General features: G+C 47.0%; 1 protein-coding gene across 1 annotated transcript in view; it reads right to left on the bottom strand.

Moving 5' to 3' along the window:
- Positions 1-4,631, bottom strand: part of GRHL3 (grainyhead like transcription factor 3) — a 32,398-nt gene extending 27,767 nt beyond the window's left edge. The window contains exon 1 of the mRNA XM_016126756.2: positions 4,532-4,631. Within this exon, the coding sequence (XP_015982242.1) occupies positions 4,532-4,548 (17 nt within the window). The 5' untranslated portion in view covers positions 4,549-4,631. The remainder of the gene's footprint in view (positions 1-4,531) is intronic.
- Between the last annotated feature and the right edge of the window lie 20,211 nt (positions 4,632-24,842).

Below are 24,842 nucleotides of genomic sequence, written 5' to 3'. Positions count from 1 at the left end.
AAGGTATATACCACAGTTCCTGCTCTCAAAAGTTCTCAATTCCTGCTAAGCTCCTAGGAAGGCTCAGTGAAATCACGCCAAATATTAGTGAGATAACTTCCCCTCGGAAGCTTCACTAGGTCAGTTGCTCCGACCTTTTTAGGAAGCTAAAGGAATAGAGAGAGGGAGCCATCCAATCAAGATGATTTGCTCCATTTTACAAATGAGAACGCTGAATCCCAGAGAGAGGAGGGAAGAGAAAGAAGAGAAAGGAATAGGTTTTTAACAGTGTCAGGCCCTGTGCCTTTTCATCCTCGTACCAGCCCGTGGGAGGTGGGAGTCGTTACCACTATTTTACACGTGCAGAAACTAACATTTTGAGAGGTTCAGGAGCTCATCCAAAAGTCACCCAGTCTGTAAGTGGCAGAGCCAGGCTCAAACACAGCAGCGAAGCTCGCGGTCCACTGACTCAGCAGCTATCCTGCAGGTCAGAGGGAGATCTGGGAAACTCTTGCCTTCTGATCCTCTCTGCGGGAACTTCTAGGCCAATGGTTCTTAAACTTGAACATGCATCAGAATCACCTGGAGGGCCTGTTAAAACACATATTGCTGAGCCCTACCCCCAGAGTTTCTGATTCAGTTGGTCTAGGGAGGGGCTGGTAATTTGCATTTCTAATAAGTTCCCAAGTGGTGGTGATGATGATGATGATGATGATGATGATGATGATGATGATGATGATAATGCTGCTGCTGCTGCTAGTGCTGGTCCAGGGACCACACTTTAAGAATAGTTTTTAGGTGAAACAATAATACTCTTTTTAAAATTACTCCCTCTCCTCCCCTCCCTTCCTCATTTAAAAAGTAACGTAAGTTTGTAAAACACATCGTGTAAAATGTGGAACATACAGAAAAACTGGGAGTAGAGACTAGAATTCACCTGCATTCCTCCACTCAGAGATAACCACTCTCCGCAGTCTGGCCTATGTCCCCTTTTCTCAATTCCTGCCCAGGTAGGAAGCAGGGTGGCATATTGTTGTGGAGCATCTCTTGGCCCCTCGGTGAGTATCTCATTAAGATCTCAGCTCTTCTGTGAGAGCCTGGGCAAGCCTGAGGCATGCCTAGGTCCCCTTCTCTGCACAATTGCCTTAACACTCCTCATCCCTCATTGGATTATTGGGAGGATTAAGGGAGATTGTGTGTTTATCAAGCCCAGGACAACTGTTGGCTGCTGTGGAGTCAGCGCTCAGTAAATGCTTGACTGTTATTTTTAACCAAGGGAGAGCTTCAAGTATGCTAATTGTGCTTCAGCCCTGCACCCCTTCCTGCCTGCCTCTTTTCTCTGTCTCACCCTGAAGACCCTCTTGGCCCTCACTGCGGGAGAGCAGCCAGTCGAGTGGCAGAAGCTCAGGAGTGTCCTGCGCCCCGCGGGTCGCCACCGCCGCGGGTCGCCAGTCGCCACCGCCGTTAGGGTTGTCTCAGCCTCTGCCCAGTCCGCCTGTTTTACAGCAGGGCTTAATGAGGGCTTTTAACTTTTCATTCACCACCAGCTAACTCCGACTTTTAATAACACACCTTGTGCACGACAAAAATTTGCTCCTGGCAATCATGGTTTCGACCACAAAACCACAGCGGGGAGGCGTTCCTGGTTAACTCTTTCAGTGCTCCAGGCAGTCTGGAGCCTGGCACTCCTGGAAATCAGATGGAGTCGTGGCCGGAGGCCCGCAGTCGCTGACTGGGGCGTTTCTTGTCCCTCTCCCAGTCGCGTCTCTCCAAGACTTTGGAGAAGATTCCAGACAACGGGTGGGGGCCCAGACTGAGAACCAAGTGAGGCTGCAGAGGGAAATCCTGGTGGGCCTCACTCTCTTCCCTCTCTCTCCCCTCTATTCGATAGACCTACTATGTGCTGATCACGTAATCTCAGTAACCTCACTTCCTTGAGCGGAGGGATGAGATGGCGCAGGCGCACTCCGCAAAACTCTTAGAGGACGCGGAGGGCCCCAAGGCAGCCTGGCTGAGACCCCGGCTGAGGCTACAGGCCTGTCGCCCCTCCAGTAGCCCCAATAGGCAGAGGAAGGTGCCCCCGCCGCCCCAGGGTCCCTTCCTACCTGCTCTATCCCCCAGGCTGCTGAAGGCCACGGGCTGCCAGCTGAGGTTTGCGGAGGCCTGGAGGCTGGTAGACGCTTCCCAGCAGTCTCAGCCCAACCACATGAAAGGCCCCTGTCTCCACCCGCCAGCTGCCTGGAGCTGGGTTCTAACAACACGGCTTTGGCCTCCACACTCCTCAGGACCCGGCCTTCAGAGTATGCCTTCCAACCAGAGGCCTAGTCATCAGGATCACGTTTACGGAGCTCCTACTGTGGATCGAATGGTCTACATATGGGCGCTCACTGTTTCCCTACCAGGAGGTGTTTATAGTCCCTATTAGACAGGAGAGGAAGCTGAGGGTCAGGAATGAGAACAAATGCACCAGGATCCTGCAGTTGGTAAGCGGCAGAATATACAGTCATATGCAAGTCCTGCTTTCTATGGGAGCTCAAGATGAACCCTAGACCAGACCTCTTCACTTGGCACATTTTAGGGGAATGAGGCAGCAAGAATGTGGCCTCGGTAGAAGCAACAGCAGCCTCCGCAGCAGCAGCAGCAGCAGCAGCTCAAAATTTGCAAGCCAAGCACTTGATGCCCTGACCCCTCCCCCCTCCCTCCCCCCCATCAATAAGAGCAGCTGAGCCCCCAGGCACTAAGGCTCTGTCATTGTAATCTCAATGATGGCTTCAGAGTTGGCCTGCAATTACTCGGCAGGCACCGGGTCCCCTCACCCCACCCCAAATGGAGAAGCCTCAACTGTCAGCCGATCTGACTTCAAACCCAAATCTTTAAGGAGAAAAGCAGGAAACCTTTCTGTTCAAGTAACCCAGCTTCAGGACACTTACTCCCTAAGGGGCACCAATGACCAGATTCTGTCTGCAGCCTCTGCAGTTTTAAGCAGCAGATCTAAGTGGGATGGACACGCACATTTGTTTTTTTTACAAAGTGTGGAAAAATAGAAAGCAAGAGGTTCAGAAACTCTCGTTGAGTGGTTATCTGTATATGAAGTACCATGAGTATTATTCCTTCCCAGGTATTAAGCCAATCACTTTTCTAAAGTTGGTGGATTCCCCCAATAACTCCATGAGGTGGGTACCACTATGGCCACAGTTTACAGGAGAGAAAGCAGACTCAGGTGAAGTGACTTGCCTAAGGTCACACAGTTAAGCAGTGGCAGAGTTGGGATTTGAACCCGGGTATTGGTTCCAGTGGCCCTGATCTTATTCCAGTTGTCAACACATTGCCAACCCCGGGGAATTCATTCAAGAGAAACCCGATGCCTAGTATTTGTACTATGTACATAGTTAGCTAACCTAGGAGAACCCAAGAACTAGCCGATAACACGGAACCCTGTCTGCGGGCAGGACCCAGCAACTACTCTGCTCTCAGGTCTTAAGGTTTTTAAAACAAACTCTTGAGGAGTCGCTAGGAAAAAAAGATTGGTCAGAACTTGTCTCTGCCCACTCACCTCTGAGGGTGGCAAAAAGAGAAGAGTCTGTTTTAGAAGCCTGGCTTCCGCCAGCTCCCCGATGCCAGGCTAAAGCAGCCCAGAATCTCAGCCTTATTTTGCCTTCTCTGAGGTCCAGACCCCAAGTGGGTGGTGATGGTGAAGGTCAGCATCAGCCAGGGGGGATTCTGAACTCCAGATGTGGGCAGGAAGGCACCTGGATCCTGCTAGGCAATACAGATGACCTCACTGAAAACCACATCTCAGCCTCCTCAGCCTTAGAACTACCTCCGAATAAAACCAACCACGTTTTACTGACTGCGTCTTCAGACCTTGGCTCTGTGCTAAGCATTTTACAGCCTTTACTACACTGAACTCTCTTAAGAATCCCACGAAGCATTCTTGTACCCATTTTCCAGATGAGCAAACTGAAGCTCAGATAAGTCGAATGACTTGTCCAAGATCACACAGCCCGTGAGAAACGAGTCTGGATTTGGACCTAGGTTGAGCAGACTACAGAGGGACATACGCTTAGCCACCACACCATAACCTTCTCATCTGCGACTGTTCCAACCCAACAAGTCCCTTGAGAGAAATCCAGCTCTCTGCCTAAGACAGCTCTTAGAACCACCTTGGAGAAGTTCCTTTTGGCAAGAAGTAAAAAGCCTCGATGGGATTGGGGCTATCTCTGATTTCCAAGGCCCCTTCAGAGTCTCGGAAAGTGTTGTCAAAAGCCTTCATGGTTTCAGCCCTGTGTTTCCCTACCTGGCTCGAAACTGCTCAGCAGAGAGAGAAAGAAAAAAAAAAAAAAAAAAAACCTATTTTCCCAGGGAAACACTCAGCTCTCGCTTGAGACCGTGCTTGCCTCTACACGCCAAAGTGAGATCGTCAGCCCATTCATTTACCCTTACAAATTGCTCTGTGAATCCTGGCGCCGGCCTCCCTGCTCTTCCCCCTTCAGGAAACCCCATCCAGCCTCCACGCTCGGAGAGCGCCAGGCATCCACCGATGTTTACTCACTCAAGTTCATTCGACATCTTCCTGCTCCCAGGCTCCCGGGCTCCAACGACAGGCACGGGCACTGAGGCTCTGCTGACGGCTCTTGTCTCTAATTCTTGCCTGACACAGACATTCCCTGCCCAGGGAAGTGTTTGATTTATGGTGAGGTTTGAGTGTCGAGATTTTGCTGACAGGTAGGTTCCCGGCAGCACTGGTGCTGATTGGCTACAGGTACAGGTGCCGGCGACAGCAGGTATACCTCAACAGGTGCAGCTGTTAACTCTTGGCCTGCCGCGTTGGGGGCGGAGCCAGGGGGCCGGCTGGGTGGGACTGGCCAATTCCTTCCTTCGTGAGGGGGTGGGGGGTGGAGATGAGGGAGGAGAAAGGGAGAAAAAAATGTTGGAAAGAAGATAGAGGAAAAGTACAGGGACAAACAGATACTTGGCTGAAAGAAATCTCAGTTCCTGTTTCTAGCTAGTATTCTGGATGCCCAGGACCTCGCCACCCCCACCCCCACCCCACCACCCCACCCCGCCCCTGCCCCCTATTCTTTTGCCCCTTCCTCTACCCAACATTTTACTTCATAGCCACTGGGGAAATAGGATACTTTCTCCCCTTGGGTCTCTAAGTTCCCTTTCTTTCTTTCTTTTTTTTTTTTTTTCAGATTATTATCACCTTTATTAGTGAGGAAATGGAGGCCAGAGAGGTAAAGTGACTTGCCCAAGGGCACTGGCTAGTGTCAGAACCCAGATCTGAATCTTCAGTCACCGCACTCCAAGTCTGGCTGTCCCTGTGAGCGGAAGTCAATGGTCTCAATTCAACGGACATTCGTTGAGCAACAGACATGCCCTACTCTGGGTTCTGGGGAGGCAGAGGCCAACAAGACAGGATCACTGCTCTAGAGGAGTTTACAGTCTGGGGTGTGCATGTGTGTTGGTGGTCAGGGGCGGGCGGGGGAGTGGAGTGGGGTGGGAGGCAGCCTTTTATTTGGCGTGATACAGATCTGAATGAGATGTAAGCAAACCACATACCTCTGGCCAGCATGGAAGGATGGAAAAGTTGACGTTAGCCATCTCCAAAGCCTTAGCTAGCTGGTCGTTTCACAGACCCTGATGAGTGCTCCCATCTACATTGGAAACCGGAGAAATGAGACGCCTGTTAGACTAAGTAATTGTGGAATAATTGCTATGAGCTGTCTTCTGTAAAGAACAAGGTTGGTAAACCCAGAAGATCCACAAACACAAACAGGAGAATGCTAGAGCTTTTCCGAGAGCTTCCATCAGGATTAATTTGAAATTAAATCTAAGCCAGAGATCTTGGCATCTTTCCCCCCCTTTTCTTTCTGTTCTTCTCCCCCTCCCGCCCCCGCACCCCTTTCCTTTTGGCAGATTCTCTCTTTGCTCTGTCTCCCTGAGAGGCTCACCGTGGCCCACTCCTTTCTCTCTCAGGGAAAGGCGGAGTTTCCGCTGCTCCTGCCAACTTGATGGAGGTGTTCAGGGTAAAGGCAGAATCCAAAGGAGCCCTCTTAGCGCGGGGTCAGGGCATTGGAGACGGAGTGCTGGGTTTGAGGTCGGTTCCTCGCGGGAGGCTGTGTTAGGGGCAGCAGAGAGGGCTCTGACAAATACTAGTAATTGTTCCGCTTTGTTCCGATTCTCTGCAAAGTCCTTAGGACTTTCTGATAGTTTTCTCATGGTTTATTGTCTATCTCCTCTTCTATCGCCTATATCCTTCCTCTCCATAAAAACAAAGATCTCGTCTGTCTTGTTCACTGTCGAACCTTCAATGCCTACAACGACCCTTTGACATAAGCACTTTGATTATCCTTGTTTTAGAGGTGAGGAAACTGAAGGACGAAGCGATCAGATGCAGAGCCCCGAGATGGTAACGCTAGAGCTGAGGTGGGATCTGAGAGCAGAGCCTGGGTGCCCAACCGCTTCATAGGGGTTATTGGTGGCAGGAGGGCCATTCGGTGCCAACTGCAACTGCAAAGCTTACTGCAGCCCAAAGGATGGCATACTCGTCTGTGTACCTGTCTGCCCACCTCCTGGAAGGCCGCGGAGTTTCTGTCAGCTGTGTTGCAACTCACAGGTAAAGGGCTATGGGGGTGACTCATGTTTGCTGGGCTCAGGTGGAGGCCGGGATTCAGGCGGCGTGTCTGTGCTCGCTGGGCTTTTAAAAATGGGTCCTCTCCCTCTGCCTCTGGATCTGGCCTCTTTAATCACCCGCACCCATCAGCAGAGACCAGCAGAGGCCCAGATCATGGGGCAGAGGGTTTCTATGTCCACACGTACAGGGTAGGCTCCAGAAGGTGCGCTGGCTGGAATGGAGGGACTAGTGTTGGATGTAGGAGAGGACAAGGCCGGGTTGCCATTTCTTCCCTTTCTTGGATCAGCCCAGTTCTTGGTTTCTTGGCCGAAGAGATTGAGAACAGAGACCAGCCAATCGCATGTGACATAATAATTATATTCACAATAATAACAGTAAATAATGGTGGCTGCTATTTATTTTGTGTTTGTATGTTGCAAGCACTGTGCTAAGAGTTTCCTGTGGTATCTGATACTATTGCTCTGAAACTGACAAACCTGGATTCAATTCCCACCTCAACCACTTACTAGCTATGTGGTGCCGGGCAGATGACTTAAATCTTTTCAAGCCTCAGTTTCCTCACCGGGAAAAGTGGATATAAAAATAGTATCCCCCTCATAGAGTTCCTGTGAGGATTAAATGAGATAATATACGTGAATTGCATTGCGCAGTGCCTGACACATAGAACTGAATAATTTTTAGGGAAGATTTTTTTTCCCTCATTTACTTCTCATTTTAGCCTAATGAGGAGCTGATACCTCAGTTTACAGATGAAGAAATGAAGACTCAGAGGGGTTAAATGATTTGTTAAAAGTCAAAAGCTAATAAGTGAAAGAGTTGAGATTTGAACCCACATCTTTCCGCCTCCGTTCCTGTAGAACTAGATAAGTTAGGGAATGTCTTGACTCCTGGCCACTTCCTAGCTGTGTGACTGGGTTAGTCCTTTCTCTCAGCACCTCGGTTTCCCTCTCTACAAGACCAGATTAGGGTGACATGCATATGAAATCACCTAGGTTTTCTTTCCTAGATTATTTCTGGACAAAGAAGGCTCCTCCTCCAGACATTTTGATCTGCTCCCCCGAGGGATGGCACCCTCCTTTATCCCGGCCTCTCCTTTCAAGAATTATGACTGCCCACGAGCCACTGTCTGTGAAGGTTGCGCACTGAATGATCACAATGCCGTCCATAGCACAGGACTTCTGCCTTCGGACATGATGGCCCTGCCAACAGCGCTTCCTTTTCTAACTCTTTAAAACTTCAAGGTTATCCAAATTGTAATGAAAGGATAAATTCCTAAATGTCAACAGTGCTTCTCTGTGGGTGCTGAAATGACAGGATTTAAATTTTTTCCTCTGTCCCCCACCCCACCCCACCCCACCAAGTTTTCTGCCTTCATCTCGCATTGCTTTTGTAATTAGAGACTCTATACAAAACCCCAATTTAAATGTCCATCGACTGAATGGTCCTCATGTCCCTATTTTTCCTGGAACAAAGGTGCAGATAAAGACAGTAAAGATTCTGAGCCTTGGCTCAGTGCTTCCCTATGAAGTACGTGAATGGAGACTGGGAATGGCCCACCTTGTAGGCCCTAAGCCGTGCGTTTAGGATCAGATCTGATCTTGACTTAAATTATTTATCGAGCACTTACTGTATGACACTTTCTTTAGATGCTTGATCTCATTCCTCCCTGTAAAATAGAGTCGTGTCATCCACCCAGACGGACTTGTCTCCTGGAGTATTGGCCAAGTTACTAGAGGATCTAAGCTCTGGAGTTAACTGCCTAAGACCTTGGACAAGCAATTTTGCTTCCTCGTTACCCAAGTTTCCTCCTTAGTGACATTATTATTATGAGGGTTAATGGAGATAACATAGTGTCCTCAGTATGTGCCAGGCACAAGTCTAGGGGCTTTGTATACATATCGTGGCATTCTCTCGAGTCTTATGGAGTAGTTGCAATAATTATCTTCATTTTGCAGAAAAGGAACAGGCTCAGAGGTGAGGTAACTCAGCTAAAGTCACCTGGCTATCTACTTAGTGACAGAGAAGGAATCAAACCAAGGTCTGCCATACCCCAAAGCCATGGGAAAAGCCCTTTAGGTCTCCTGAATTTCTTTTTGGAACAGAGCCTAGGATGGATCGGCGGGTGGAAGGAAAGAGGGAAGGAGGAAAGGAAAGGAGAAAAGTGGCTAGGATTCGTAAGCTTCTGGACGGTAGAAACTGTACAAGGAAAACAAATCTCTCTTGGCACCCACCCCAGGTCTCAGCATAAGTAGTGTTCAATAAATGTATGTTGAATAAATGAAAAATGGATGAATGCATATAATTTACACAAGACAATTGACATTCTAGGCAAATTCGTTATTGCCTTCCACCCCCACCCCCCAGGGAAAACCTCCAAAGTTTGAATCCCTGTTCCCCTCTTTTTGGTGTATACCTTTGACTCAGTGACTCAGTTCTGTAAGTTTCATTGTGTTTCCCCATCATCCCTCAGCGGGTTGACCTGAGGATTAAATAAGATCTCAGTGGAAAGCCCGTGGCAGGTAGTAGGAAGCCAGTGAAAGCTGGTGTCATAGGTAAGCACGTGGCTTAGGGGTCCTGAGCCAGCCATCATTTATTTCCAGCCTCAGTACACAGACAGCTTAGTTCACAGCACTCAGCACTCAGCCTCCCTTAAAAACAGCCCCTTCTGTGTATAAAGCTCTTTTCAGTTTACAAAGTGTTTTCCTATGCGTTATCTCTTCTGACAAAGCCGTGGAGATTTATCTATTACATGAGGCCAATAATATATTGGCCTCATGTAATAGATAAATTGAGGTTCAGAGAAAGCACCCCTACTTAAGCAAAGGAATCTGAATTGGAACCTCAGATTTTAGATGAAGCATCACCATAGATACCATCATGGATCCTAATGGGGCCCAGAAGACCGTCCTGGGTGTGCACCGAAAGCTCTAAATATGTCATCAGAAGAATCTCTACCCTGTCTCTGGATTTAAGTGGAGGGAGAGGCCACACATCCTGCAGAGAGAGTATGGCCCTAACTTGAAGGCATGGAAGGAGCCGGAGGTTGTGCTCCTGAAGAGTCAGGACAAGGAGTGGGCAGTCTCCAGGCCCTTTTATGTTCTGAACTTTAGATTTTTATCATAGTTCTGCCAATAAAACCACCCACCTTCCTTCCAGAGGTCCTTCGGACATGAAGAATCATTAAGGGGTCTAAAGTCATCCTGGCAGCTCTTTTTTAAAAAGCCAAGGGAAAGTCTCTGAATACCCTGGAAACAAGCAATTGTTGTATTGTTGTTGTTTTTCCATTTATCAATTTGATAAAGATGAAAGAAAATGCTAAACCCCAGTGCTGGCAAGGGTGAGGGGAAACCTTTCTCCTTGCTGGAGGGAATGTGAATCAGTCCAAATTTTGGCTTCAGATTTTAGCTCATCCTTTGATCTAGGCAAATAATCCCCGTGTGCAAAGGGTTATCTACGAGGATATACATAAGAGCACTCCTTATAATCTTGAAAAATTAGCATTAATATGAATACTGTTCAGCAGAGGCTCGGTGAGATAAATTAAGATCCCTGACCGTAGCCGCACACCGAGCCACGGTTGAAGAGGATACTGCAGAAGGCCCTTTAGCGCCATGGAAGCTGTTTCCTGAGCTGACAGCACAATTGGTAGCATTTATGAGTCCATACTATTTGCAAGGTGCTGGGCTCAGTGTTTAATCTTATTTACTCCTCTCCGTGACCCTGTAAGGGAAATACTGTTGTTACTTTATTCTGTGCATGAGAAAAGTGAGGCCTGGAAGTGAAAGAACTTACCTAAGGCAATTTCTGGGGATTCCCTTAGCTGTTCTTGAACCTGGTTTTGATTCCCTACTTTTAAGTCTTTCATTTAATTGGTCCATTCCTATTTTTAAAACCCTTTCTGTGAATGGGGAAAGAACAGGAAAATTACACACCAGAGTATCATGGATAATGAGATAAGGGGTGATTTATATTTTACTGTTTTTGCTTTATCTGTCGCAATTATTTCTTCTGGTGATGGGGAAAAAAAGAAGCTACTTACTGTTATTAAGAAGTAACAAATCAGAGAAGGCTTATCCCTGAGCTGAGAAGGGAGAAGCAGCCAGAATTCTGTCGAGATTCTTTCTCTGTTGCCAGGAACCAGCCAGAGCAGGAGGCATCCGGAGAGAGGACTGTCAGGAAGAATGCAGCCTCAGTCCTGGAAAAAGAGGGCTCACCGGAGACGCGACCCAGCTGGCTCGACCCTGGAAGCCCACTCTTTCCAAGGCACCCAAGCCAGTGTTGCAGGCTGTCGCCAGCCTGCGTCTTAAAGGGGCCATTGAACAAGATACTGCCCACTTCCTAATACAAGAGAAAAACCTATCGATCCCTAGCACCGCCATGGCAAACAACGCTAAAAAGGTATTTCCCTCCCTTTCATCTATCTGTAGGGGTCAAGCTGGGGACTTGGAGGGTTCCGATGAGGGCTTCCTTGAGGAACTACAGGGGAAAAATGTCCAAGGCCTGGCTCGGACAGAGAGGGTCCTGGTGCTCCAGGGCTGAACAGAAAGAGTGAGTGAGTGTCTGAGGCCAGTGCTGTGTTCTAGGCCAGAGCGAGGTGAGATGGGGCAGGATGGGACCTCCTACTCTATGCTCAGAGAGATTCCAAAAGGCACAATTAACCCACAAGGTCCTTACCTATTTCTTAAGGATTTTCCTTCTAATGTTGTTCCTGTTGTTTCTTTAAATTTGTTTTCACTGGAGGGAGGGGAATTTGGGCGGGGGGTAGAAATGGCTAGGGCCTTCTGGGCCCCACAACTTCTCAGGAAGGCAGGGGCCATGTGGTTGGACCTTGAATATTCGGGTGAGTGTTTTTCTGAATCCACAGCTGGCCAGCCCAGAAGATTTTTAAGGCCTTCAGTTTGGGAGCAGGCGATTAAGCAACAGGGAGTGAGAAGGGGAAGGACTTAAGAATAGTCTGGAAGAATCATGTCTTAAGACACCAAGATTAGGCCCCTTTAGCTCTGTCCTCAGGATGGCGGCCACCAAAAAGTCACCATCCATTCGCCACCCCGTTCTTGCCGCTGCTCGCCCTTTCTGCCTGTGCCCTGGACAGGCTGCTCCCACTGCTGGGGCACATGCCATGCTGTGGTCCACTTTCTCTCCTAGACTGGGTTCATCTCTTTGGTTCATTTATTCGGTCATTCCCACCTTTCATGCTCCCAATTGCTCTGGGATCTCCTCCTCCGCTTCAAGACCTAGCTATCTATATTCATGCATTATTCATTTATTCGTTCCATGAATAGAGAGATTTATTTAATCATTAAACATTATAATGGTAGCTCTCACTTTTTGAGCGTTTAATGGTGTACCAGACTCGGTGCTAAGCACTTAACCTGCCCTGTTTAGCCCAAGAATTTAGGTACAATAACCACCTCTATTTTACAGATGCGGAAACCGAGACTTAGAGAGGCTAGAGGACTTGATCACGTCAAGCTGGGATTTGAACCCAGGCTGTTTGGCTCGAAAGCTCAAGGCCTGGACGACCTCTTCCCGTTCCCTCAACAGGCAATCGTCCAGTAAGCCTAGGACCTGCTCTGGCCAAGCATCTGTAGCGCAGTCTGGGGAGAGAAATGAAGATGGTGTATTTCTGCCCACAAGGAAGCCTGATAGGGCCTTCAACACTTCTACTCTGGAAAACCTGTCCTCCTTGATCTACAACTGGATTTCTGCAAAATTGGTTTCGTTATCGAATGTCACAGATTCTCGCGTTGGAGGACTCTGCGAGAATTCTCCAAGCTTGTCCTCCAGGTGACGCAGGAATCTATACTGAGGAGCACCTGCCCCAGCACACATGCACACGCACACGCACACACACGCACACGCAGACATGGACACAGTAGAGCACATCTAGTTTAGAGCTTGGATTCTGGACCAAAACTTAAGTTCACATTTCAGCTCTACCATTTTTACTACTCATGTGACCTTGGGCAAGTCCTTTGATCTCTCTGAACCTCAGCTTATTCATCTTTAATGTAGGCATAACTCCTATGTCCTAGGATTTTCGCCAAGATTAAACGAGGCAACACACGTAAAGCTACTATTGTGCGCTAAGTCCTGATAATGCCAGCTATTGTTATTATCCTCGGGGATGGGCATCTCTTGCCTTCCCAGTGAAACAGCAAGTTCCTTGTCTCTTCCTTTGCTCCTGCCACCCAGGGCACTCAGCCCAAGGCAGATGTGCCCAGCAATGACGGTTAGTCACCAGGTTCCTCAGCCTCAGAGGGGAGGTGAGCATGAGTGTTCCTCTCTGCCTAGGCTCCTTGGGACTCTGAGTCACGCCTCCACAACTCTCCCTAAAGAGATGCTTCCTTGAGCCTCAGCACCCCTTTCACAATAAGCTCAGTCATTCACACCCTCCTTGGTCATATGCAGACACCCTCAGTATTACCCATGGATGGGCCCTGGAGAAACCACCAGGAAGATAAGAGTCTTGACAGGCAGATGACAGTGACTTGACTCTCTAGCAGATAGCTTTGGTTGTTTGGCCGTATTTCAAAACTACCAGTGGCTCTGAATTGACTGATGACCCAATATTGGGGCACAGTATTTCACTTGGCTGCCCTAAGACTAAGTGACAACTCAGACACAGTCCCATCTGGACAGGTTTAGGAGCCATTTGCTTCTCTTCCACTGTCTAGTCACTGGGGGCTCCCTGAAGCCTATGAGGTGATTGAACGTTGAGGCCCTCAACTTAAAAGATTTAACATACCTTAGATAATTTAGTGTTAATGATTACGAGCTCCAAGTTTCTAGATAGACCTAGGTTCAAAACCTGCTTTAGCTTTTTGTTAGCTGTGACCATTTGGTTCTCAGAGTTTGTTTTCTCATCTGTAAAATGAGGATAATAGTATTTCCTTCGTAGGTTCTGAGGATTAAATGCACGTGAAGCGTTTACCATAATGCCTGGCACATAGCTGTTACCAGTACTACAGTCACACGGTGGGAGAGAGCACTGGACCAAGAGTCCACAGAGGCCAGGGTTTGCTCCAGCCGCTAAGTTCCTGTGTTTATCTTAGACACGCGAACCCTCTTCTCTGTCGGAGCTAGTGTTTCTCCAACTGGGAAACGGACAGTTTGGGTTGGAAGGTCACTCAGGTTCTTTCCAGCTGTCTAAGATCTACGACTTCGAAGGTGCCACAAAAAGAAAAGAAAAAAACAAAACAGAAGGAAAAAAGAATTAGTACCGGATGCCTTTATTTGCCAGGATCGCATTTCAAAAACCCCAGGGCCTTGACGCCAGCTTCTGAAGCTTCCCCCAGCCCCACATCCAACAGCCTCTAGGCAGAATCTTCTCAACCCCAGAACTCTTTGCAAGACCCCGAGATGCTTTTTGGAGCTCGATGCTTTTTGGAGCTCAGGGAAGGTGTGAGGCTAGAAAGCAAACCCGCATTACAATGAACCGGCCAATCTCAAACATCACAGGCGGGGATTTCACCCTTCGTTGCCTTGGGTAAGAGTCACCCTTCACTTCACCAGAATGGATTAGTTTATGGCACGGGAGGGATGTTTTCCCTGACGCTTGAGGATGTTCTGATCTGTTGTAAAATAGAACCGTTTTCTCCTTTTTTGGTCTAGTGACCTCTGACACACCACCCCCTCCTGTGTGGCCCACCAAGCAGTCTGCGTCACCCCCAACAGGAGACAGATGCTGGGAATGGAGGAGGCATCTAATATCCCTAAGAATGAGAATCCTTCCCACAAGTCTCCAGTTTAGCCCAGAGTCCCACTGAGTTGTTCTTACCCCTGTTTGAACCCAGAGGGAGGATAATATGGGTGAGATTTACAGAAAGTAAAGAAGTTGGTTTCAACTAGTTCTACCAGTTTCTACCCCCTACAGTAAAACATCACTTAACTATTGTAGTGTAGCCCCTTTCCCTTTATGGGGACAACGGGCTTTAGAGGAATTTATTGGTGGTAATGAACCAACAAAGGTACCTGCTATAAAGCCCAACACTGTGCCAAATATTTTATACCCATTATCTGACTTTTAAAAAAAATTATTGGCTTCACCATGGGGAGAAATAGGATGAATTTTCATTTTTCAGGTGGGAAAACAGAGGCGCAGACAAGTAAAGTGATTTGCTCGAGGAAGGTGGTGGCCGCTGTGACTCCAGCTTCAGCCAGGACGTCATGGGCAAAATCGACCAAAGCCTCGTGGGTGAAGGAAGCTCTGCCCAGACCCCGCAGAGACACAAATCTGCCCACCTCTCATGAAAGCTCGGACTCTTTTCTGGAAGACCCACCTGATCATCTTTTGACAGCTGGGGAAACTGAAGCGCAATGCGGGCAAGTAACTTGTCTGAGCCGTGCATGAAGCGGGCAGAGCCGTTTTATGCTGCCTGCTGTGGGATGTATGTATGTATGTATGTATGCATGCATGCATGTGTATGTGTGTATGTGTATGCGCATGTGCATGTATAGGTATAGGGACAGGGACAAGGACAGGGACAGGGACAGGGATAGGTACACGTATCTTCTCAAAACGTGGACCTTCTCAGTGCCACTCTCCTGTCCAGGAATCTTAGGTGGCTCCCCACTGCCTTCAGGACGACATTCACATGTCTTGCCCTGGCATTTAAACCCTGCGAAACAAACTGCGCCCTACTTTTCCATGCTTCTTTCCCACTCTTCCTTGTTGGGCGCCCCTTACTCTAGTCACACGCACCATTCCCAAATACACTTCCTCTGTCTTCCTCCCTTTCTGCCTTTGCTCAAGCTGTTTTTTTTGCCTCAGATTCCTCCCCTGCTCCGACTGCTACTTAGCTCAGAACCTACCACCCATGTTAAACGAGAGAAGCCAGACACAGAAAGCAGACATTGTGAATGATTCCATTTATGTGAAGGTCGAGACCAGACAAAGTTAATCTATTGTAAAAAAAAAAAAACAAAACAAAACAACAAAAAAAAACAATCAGAGCCGTGGTTGCCTTTGGGGAGTAGGAATTGATTGTAAGGGGCCCAAAGGGACGTTTTAGGGACTGGAAAAATTTTGTATCTTGATTCCGATGATGGTTATATGAGTATACATTTATCAAAATTCATTGAACTGTACATTTAAGATCTGTGCATTTCTCTTTATTGCAAATTTAAAAATAAAAATCTTACCACTTAGATCTCCCTGGCAAGAATTCACTCCTTTGTCCATCATTCTCTCAAAGCACTTGGTAGTGACAACACTTCACTTAACACAGACTGCCTTCCACGAGGATTACTCATGTAATCCCCTACTTCACGTGAGCTGCCCACTCTGGCCCTCACAGAGCAAGCATTCACAAACATTGATGGGACTGAGTGAGGCCAGAGTCATAAAAATAAAGAACAGCAACAGCTCTCGTGTATTAAGTACCTACTATGTGGCAGGCTATATGCTAAGTTCCCTATACACGTATTTAATTATATGTAGGTATGCATGGGTGTATACATACATACATATGTATACATACACACACACGTACACACCCCATGAGATACATACAAAGTAGCCATTAAATTCGAAAACAGGCAAAATAATAGTGTCTATGTCTCCAAACTCTATGGTCACAGCGTGATTGTGTGTGTGCATGTGTGCGCATATTATGATCACTCTCCATTTTAACTGAGATTACGGAGCCCAAGGTCACAGAAACGTGTAGTGGTGGAAAGAGGATGCAAACCCAGGACCACTGATCTCAGAATCATTAAGCTGGACTGCCTCCAAAGTGGCATCTCATTAATGTAGAAGAAATGTGAGCCCTCTGTGGCCGAGAGACTTACAAACAGCTGTTTTGTTGAAAATGGAAATCTTACGCGAAGTGTCTGTGTGTGTGTGTGTGCTTGTGTGTTTTCTGAGTAAAGGCTGTTTGGGGCTTCCACAGCTCCAGGAAGTGGGTGCTTAGCAAGAGGAGGACATGGGTTTACAATCTTAAGTGTACCACTTATTGGGGGCACAATATGGCCTTGGGTGAGTTATTTCACATCGCCAGCCTGGGTTATCCCACCTTCGAGATGGTGGGACAACATTGCCTACCTCCTGGCGTCAAAAGGGAAGATTCGGTGACGCAATGCATGTCAACCTCTCAGCATGCGTCAATTCTCAGTAAAGTTTTGCTGAATTTTCTCTTTTTTTTTCCTCACTATTTTTACTATGATTATAACTCCCTGCCCTCCTCCTCCTTCTCCCTCCTCTCTTTCTTCAGAGGGTAGAAGCCCAGGATATAGTCCTCTACCAACAGATGTGACGAATAATTTCATCATGACTGCCTATTGCAGCTGCCAGTCGGCCCACAGAGTGAAAAAAAGAGTCGGCTAGCTCCCTGGTGGGCGGCAACTCCAGGGAGTACCTAGATGATTTGGGAGGGAAAAGGATCTTTCCTTGGTTTTTTAAGTCTTGCTACTTGTTTCGGGCGTCTCCTTGCCTAACTCATTCTGCAATGAGGCGTTTGGAAGCCTTACAAGATGGTGAATGAGGCCACCGTGACCTGAATGCACACCTTTGAATTTGCAGGTGAAGTCCAGGCCTTGGAATTAAGGGGCTGATGGGAAGATGGGAGCCCACTAGCTGGAATCATGCCCTTTGGGATTCTGCTTGAGGGGGACCGACTGGGGATGAGGTCCCCCATTGTAATTCTGAAGACCAGCCCTTGGCGTTTCCTGCCCTGAGCCCTGGCAGGTGGAGGACTTGCTAGGGAAGAACCCTCTTGATAGCTCAAGGTTTGATCTTTTTGCTTTGTAGAGTTCAACAGATCAGTGTTATTTGAAATAAAATAATAATTTTTCTTCTTATTATAAAAGCAACCCATGCTCACTGACAGGGAAAAAAAAATAAAAATGCAGATAAACATAATGAAAAAAATATTAAATACCAATATTTTCCATCCAAAGAGAACCACCACTGTTTTCCCTTACCTTTTTATCTGCTTAGAGGAAGGCCATTACCCCAGGATTAAAAGCACAGGTTCTCCAGGCTGGACTGTAACTCTAGTTATACTCATGTGGGATAGTCTCTTAAACGTTCTGAGTCTTATTTCCTCAATAGTAAATGAAAATAAAAAGAGTATCTATAATATTAAAAAGTTTAAAAGGAAAACAATTTTTTAAAGAGAGTATCTATAAGGTTGAAGTAATGCCTGAAAGTAACTCAACAGATGTTAGTTCTTATTATAACAAATATATATTCTTACCCCCTAAAATGCCATCATACCATAGATACTGTTTGTAATCTGCCTTTTTTCTCCACACGAGGCGACAATGTGAATATCTTTCCAGCATTGAATATTCTGTCATGACCTTTGTATGGAAGACCTGGCTTCTTTTACTAGTCCCCTATTGACGGACACTCAGGTTGTATCCAGCATTTCATTATTATAAACAATGCTGCATGAACATAACTATAGCTAAATCTTTGCACTCAGCCATAATTACTTCTTCAGAGCCAATTTTAAGAGGTAGAATTGCAGGATTTTAAGGGGGGAGGGGGGTATGATTTTACAACTTTTGATACCTGTTACCAAACTGCCCTGCAGAAAGGTTGTACCAAGTTCCTTTCCCACCAGCAAGGGATGAGAATGACTGTTCCCTGCACCATCACTAACACTGGCTCTTATCATTTTTGTCCATCTTTAAGCAATGATTCTTGAGCAAGGGAAATTCGTCTCTCTGTCTGATTCAACTGAGAACTCCTGGAGGGCAAGGCGGGGAGGTAGTTCCTTCATCTCTGTGCAGCTCCCGTGCCTAGTGCATGCCCTGCCCACAGCACACACGAGAAATGCCTGACCCGAGTCGCGGAAGCATAGAGTGGCTGTTTAAGTGCCTTGGACAACCGATTCTTATAAGATGCAAAACCTAACAGCTAAGAATTGTACCTGGATGGAATTCAGAGGCCACGCATGGAGAGGAAGGCAAACACATCTCCAGAAGCACTGCCCTGATGATATCCAGATATTAATCAGCCAAGTGATGAGTTCTGAGATCAGCCCGGGTTGGGGCCACTTATCTGCCAGCAGATTTGCATGCGCGACTTGAGACTCACTCCAGTTTCAAAGGCTTAGGGGAGCTCTGAGCCAGGATGCTCGGGTTTCGCGCTGTCACCATTTTGGCAGTGGCTCAGGACACGTCACTTCATCCTTGTGGGCTTGGTGTCCTCATCTGTTTAGTGGGGAGCTTAATAGTGTTTGTCCCAGAGGTATTTTAACAATCAAGGGATCCTGCCTCCCTTCTAACATTTATTGAGGGTTTATTACACCCTCCACCTGGTGCCCAGAGGTAAGGAAGTCTCTCACATCGCTGCCCTTGCTCCCCGGGCCAGGAGAGGAGCCCAGGAGCGTGGGGGAACTTGAGCAACTCTTGGCCTGGCACAGGCCAGGTGCCGGGAGAGGCCATTTTTGTCATTGGCTGCTCTAATTACTCCTTTTGTCCCATAATTCCAGTCTCAGTCCCCTCCCAGGGGGATGTCATCTACTAGCTCCTGCCTGGGCTTGTCCCCTACAGCTCCCCTCAGTGCCAAGGCAGGATGACTCCTGAGTGGCTGGTCCTGCTGCCAGGCTTGATCCAGCTCCTCATTTTGGATCCACCACTGGGCAGGGTGAGCTAAAGGATGAGATCCTGGGAGGAGGGGTCCCGGCCACCTCCACCCCCAGCTCACACTGCCCCTGCCTTGTTTCGAGCTAACCATTTTTTAAAAAAAATATCTTTTATTTAACCCAATATATAAAAACTATTATTTTGACATGTAATCAATATAAAGTATTAATAAGGTGGGGGTTTTTTTGTTGTTGTTGTTGTTTTTTGTACAAGTCTTTTTAATTCTGTTATGTATTTATACTTGCAACACATCTCAACTTGGAAGGTACATTTTCAGGGCCTGGTAGCCAAAAACTGGAAACAACTCAAATGTCTATCAACTGATGAATAGTTAAACCAAAGGTGGTGTATTCATACAACAGAATATTATTCTGCCATAAAAAAATAAAGCACAGCACGGAGGAAACCTTGAGAACATGCTGAGTGAAAGAAGCCAGACACAAAAGACCATCCATGGAATGATTTCATTTATAAAACAATGTCCAGAACAGGAAAATCCAGAGAGACAAGAAGCAGACTATGGTTGCCAGGGACCCAGGGTAGAGGGGATGTGGAGTGCCTGCTAACAGGTGCGGGGTTTCTTCTAGGAGTGATGAAGTAGTCTGGGATTAGTGGTGATGGGTGCGTAACCTTGCGGATATACTAACAGCCCCTGAGTTGTATACTTTAAAGTGATGAATGCAATGGTGTAAGAATTACATCTCAATAAAATATCGATGATTAAAATATATTGAAAATACAATGTAGTCCTCTCAAAACAATAGAATTGTCTTTAATTGGAAAATAATTTTACTGATTCAGTTTCCAAATTTAACTGTAAAACAATTAAAGTTTAAAATTCAGTTCTTCGGTTATACCAATCACATTTCAAGTCCTGGTAGCCACATGTGACCGGTGGCTACCGTGTGACACAATGCAGCTCTGAAATATCACTGCTCCAGGTGACCAAATAAGAGTGTGACTGGCCACCCTCGATCACCCTTCAGGTAAATTCTGAAGTACTGGAGGCGGATTGGTACTAGGACACTGGGGTGAATGAATGAAGCTATAAAAGTATACAGCCCCCTTTATTTCCCACTTTGATGCAAAATCATATCAATTTTATCACTCTTTTCGAACAGCAACTCTATCTTATAAGTGAGGAAATCCATAGAGTGTCAAAATCAGAAGGAATCTTCAAGAAAACCAATTTAAAAAACTTACGTAAAGTCCAGTCATTCTTTGTGTATAGTTCTGAGGGTTTTGACAAATGCAGAGTGTGGTGTGTCTTCCATCACAATTATGACACAGAAAAGTTCTGTCGCTCCCCAGGTTCCCCACTGCTGCCCAGCGACGGTTTTACACCTTCCTTTCCCCACTGCCCGTCATTTACCCGGCCCCGGCTCCGCACTGCACACGAGCTGGTTACTTAAGTGACGATGGTTGAAGACCCAACAGCCCTATGTAGTGGGTCATCCGTTGTCTTTGCTCAAGGCCCTACAGCACTGGATGTGAACCCAGATCCTAAGCCCACATTCTTAACTACCACTTTCTAAGACTCTCATTCCGCACTGAGCCACTCAAAAGTCCCTCCTTGCAGGCCATGGAGGGTGAAAAGGAGGCACAGCAAATCATCTGAGGAGTGATGCCAAGCAGTCCGCTGACTCCTGCCTGGGGGGTTGGGGTGTTTCTCCCCATCCCATGCAAAACTACCATCTAGGGTTTCGAAATCAATTTTTAGCCTTCGTCAACCAAAAATGTTATTTTACTTCCCGACGACCTGTTTGTCATCTTCCTGATCTTCTAGAATTTTTTTTTTTTTTTAAAGCCCTCTCCTTCCTCAAAGTGGGACGATACCAAGACTTTCCAGTTTGAACTTCAGGTGAGGAGAGAGTCAGGCCATTTTTGAAGAAGTGGAAGATATTTAGTAACAGAAGCCTTGCTTGTCCTCGGGTCCTGCTGAGAGCTTAGCCCCAGAAAGGAGAAAGAGAGAGAAGGCTGGTTCCACACTAGAGGCTCTGGCCGCCTCGACCCAAGTCTAACCAGCAAACTTTTATAAACAACCCCGCTCTGAGAACTGTACAGTAACTCTAACCCCCAGCCTCTCAGGATAAAGTGGGGGGAAAGGGGGCGCTAAACGCTTCAGGGCTGTGGGAAGGCAGCCACTCCTGCTCCTGTGTACTCCTGTGACAGCTCTCGTTAAGGGAAGAAGCCAGGTCTGAAAAAAAAAAAAAGGTGCTACAGAGTCGAACACAAAGGATAACCGAGGATTTCTCTTTAGCTTCAACTCTGGGCATAGGGGGAGGTGAGCCTGAGTTGAAGGAGGTGGTATAAATCACCAAAAATAAATAAATCGATTTTTTTTTTGGCCTGAATCTAAGGGACATTTTAAGCTAAGCTTGAGTTTAATTTACCAGGGCTATCCCAAAGTTTATAGGTTGACTTTTTTTTTTGGGGGGGGGGAGGGTGGAGCTCAAATGTAATATATGTTTGTTGGAGAAAAATTTCAAAATTTCCAAAGGCAAGTAAATAACCCAAAATTTGAAAAATGACATTATTTCACCATTCAATGCTAATACTTTTTTCTTTTTTAAAGGTATAGTTGGCATACAATATATTAGTTTCAGGTGTACGGCATAGTGATTAGACATTTATATTCCTTATAATGTGATCGCCACGTCTTTAATGCTAATATTTTAAACCTTCCAAACTATTTCTTTTTCTGTTCCAAAGTGGATTTTTCCTCCACAAAAAAAATGGAATTGCCCATGATATACTGTGTTTTATAAACTTACTTGTTTCCAAAAAATAAAGTATCCCTGTTTTCTCTTTGTTGTTGTTGCTTTTTTAATGACCATATCAATAGTTCTTAGGCACAGCAGGTAAATTATTAATATAACCGGAAATGATGCCCCCAGCCTCCCGGGAGATGAACACGATTAAGCACAACGACTTCAGGGTGGCTTATTAAGGAGATAAACTCCTCCATCTCTCCTTGTGAAGCCTGTTAAATAGTCAAGGCCCAAGATGAAAGGGAGGTGGTGAGGCTGAATCAGCACTTCGCATTAACTGTGCCTGCCACCTGTTTTATTAAGCGTGCTGGTGTGTCCAACGCCACAGAATGAAAAGAAAGGCGTTTTTGTGGACTAGGACTGTTTTCCCCCACCTCCGACCTCTCCCCCGCCCACCTAAGCCTGACGGAGCTGGAGGCGGAGGGGAAAAAAAGTGCCTTTGGTGACAGCACAGACCCACCTCAGAAACCAGGACGCCCAGAAAAGCTGTAAAGAGGATGTGACTTTGCTCTCTGTGGAGACCAATTCAGAGGCCGATGTTAAGGCCTCTGACGTTAAAAAGAAATGTATATACAAAATCTCCTCAGTTCCATGCTAGCTGTGTGTGTTGTGCTTGTCTCTGGGGCCAGGAAATGGGGGGCCTGTGGCCCTTGGTGAGTAAGGTTTCCCCCTTGACCTGAGCTGAAAAGGGGCCCTTCTGTTCACAGGAATGAACTGGGCATTTCTGTTCCTAGTACAATGTCAAACTTTGCGAGGCCGTAAATAACTATAAAAATACTAAGACAGAAGGCTTAGGAAGGAGGAAACACTAATTAAGGAAATCCTGAATGTTCTAAGCCGGCTCATTAATAAGAGGGACATAATAACAAGCAAAGTGGAGAAGCTCATAAATTACTGACAAAGCCCCAGCGCGGGTCGGGGTGGGGCCAGGCAAACGGAGCCCAGGTTCCCTTCTGGGGTTAATGGAACCCGCCTGGTCCCTGGGATTGCACAATGCCAGGCCGGTGCTTCCTTCCTGCCTTCCTGGGAGAGGTGAGTAAGTTTGAGAGAAGTGATCATGGCACAGTCACTGCAAACCAGAGTGACACTTGCTCTGGGCCATGGAGGCAAGTGGGTCACCTGAGACGATGAGGACTAGTGCTCAGTCTTGGAGAGGTGCTCCCAGATCAGTAATTAACACTCCCCTCCTTTTCCCTCTCCATTGTGCATCTTCCCCTTCCTGTCATTTATCACAGGAAATAAGGAACAAGCCGGAGACAAGGGCAGGACCACCTAGGGCTTCTAAAACCCCTTTCCCTTCAAGAGCTCTAGACTCTATGCTGTGGTCACTCAGAGCCTCCTGGCAAAAGGTCAACTCATTCAGCTGGAGAGAAATTCAGGAACAGAGAGGTTTATTGATTGGATTCCACTCACACAGCAAATCAGGGGATCAGTTTTATCTGGTTTCCATTAAAGATCCTGTTGCTTATTACAGACCTCACGATTTGATGGCTTAATGCAAGCAAAATGGGACCACCATGACTCAGTCCCCATTTTCATGACTCAGGGTCTTAATGACATCAGAAATGTCACATATGGCATGTCCAATGCCAAGAGGTTTCCTAGTGCACTGATGGCTGTTCTTTGTGGATGGTGACTCCAGGACTCTTCATCAATAAAGACTACCGATAATAACAGTGAATGAATGGCTCCTGACCCTTATTGAATCCCAGGCACATGTTGACACATGTAGTTTCTCATCTAGTCCTTGTAACAAACCTGGGAGGAAATCCAGGCTTAGAGAACTGACGTGATTGCCTATGATCACACAGAACCAGAGTCAAGGATCAAATCCAGGGCGGTTGGGTCCCCGAGTCCAGTTTCTTCACTGTGTGATTGCAACCACATTTTGGTACTGTTTGGGATGCAAACTGGGGTGGAGGTTAAGATCCAGGGCTATGGAGCTAGAAGGACCTTGGATCCTGTCTTGGCCACTTGCTCTAGGCTGAGTCGTTTTGTCTCCCTGAGCCTCAGTTTCCTCATCTGTAAAATGGGGGGAAACACCCTTTGCGAGGTTTTAAAAAGGAGCACAAGGCGCTTAGCGCACAGGTAAGTCGTCAGTCACTGGGCTGGGAATGCTGGCTTCTGGGGCCCCCCAGGCAGGAGGGGCTGGGGCTGGTCCCCAGCCCATAGAGGAGCTGCAGAAAGTCGTGCTGCTCACATCCGTAATTTCATCGAAACCGTAATTATAACCCCTCCTGCCACCACTGGTCCTGGGGCAGTGATAGGATCTTTACAGTTCTCCAGGGTCAGGTCTGATCTTTGCATGGACGAGCAGACACAGGGTGCCGCAGGAGGCGGGTGGGGAACAGGCCAGTAGGTCGGGCACCTTTCTCTGAGTCAGGCAAAAGGACACTCCCAGAACCGCAGGCGGGGGCCCCCACCCCAACAGAGAAGCTGCTGCTGCCCCTTTCACGGGAGACTACAGAGCGAGATCCAAAGCCCTGGAGTTTCTGCCCAGGTTTTTTTTTTTTCTTCTTCTTCCCCAAGAGCTTGTATGTCATATGCTGAATTTGTGCTAAATTCATATGACATAACAGCACCTGTCGATTGAACTCTTACCATCTACCAGGCTCTTGGGCTGAGCACATCTTAATTACGATCTAATTTAATCCTCCTGTTAGGGTGGGATCCACTGCTCATGTGTATGTAACAGTTACTATGTGCCAGGCACCGTTCTAAGCACTTCATGTGTATTAATTTATCCAGTTTTATGAGGCGAGGACTATTATTATCCCCTTTTGATCGATGGGGAACCTGAGGCTCAAAGAAGTTAAGTACCCTAACCTGTTCAAGGTGACAGTCCTCAGAGCAGGGCG

Source organism: Rousettus aegyptiacus, unplaced genomic scaffold (assembly GCF_014176215.1).
Source record: "Rousettus aegyptiacus isolate mRouAeg1 unplaced genomic scaffold, mRouAeg1.p scaffold_m13_p_1, whole genome shotgun sequence".
NCBI classification, from domain to species: Eukaryota; Metazoa; Chordata; class Mammalia; order Chiroptera; family Pteropodidae; genus Rousettus; species Rousettus aegyptiacus.
This window is presented reverse-complemented; position numbering and strand designations above follow the sequence as displayed.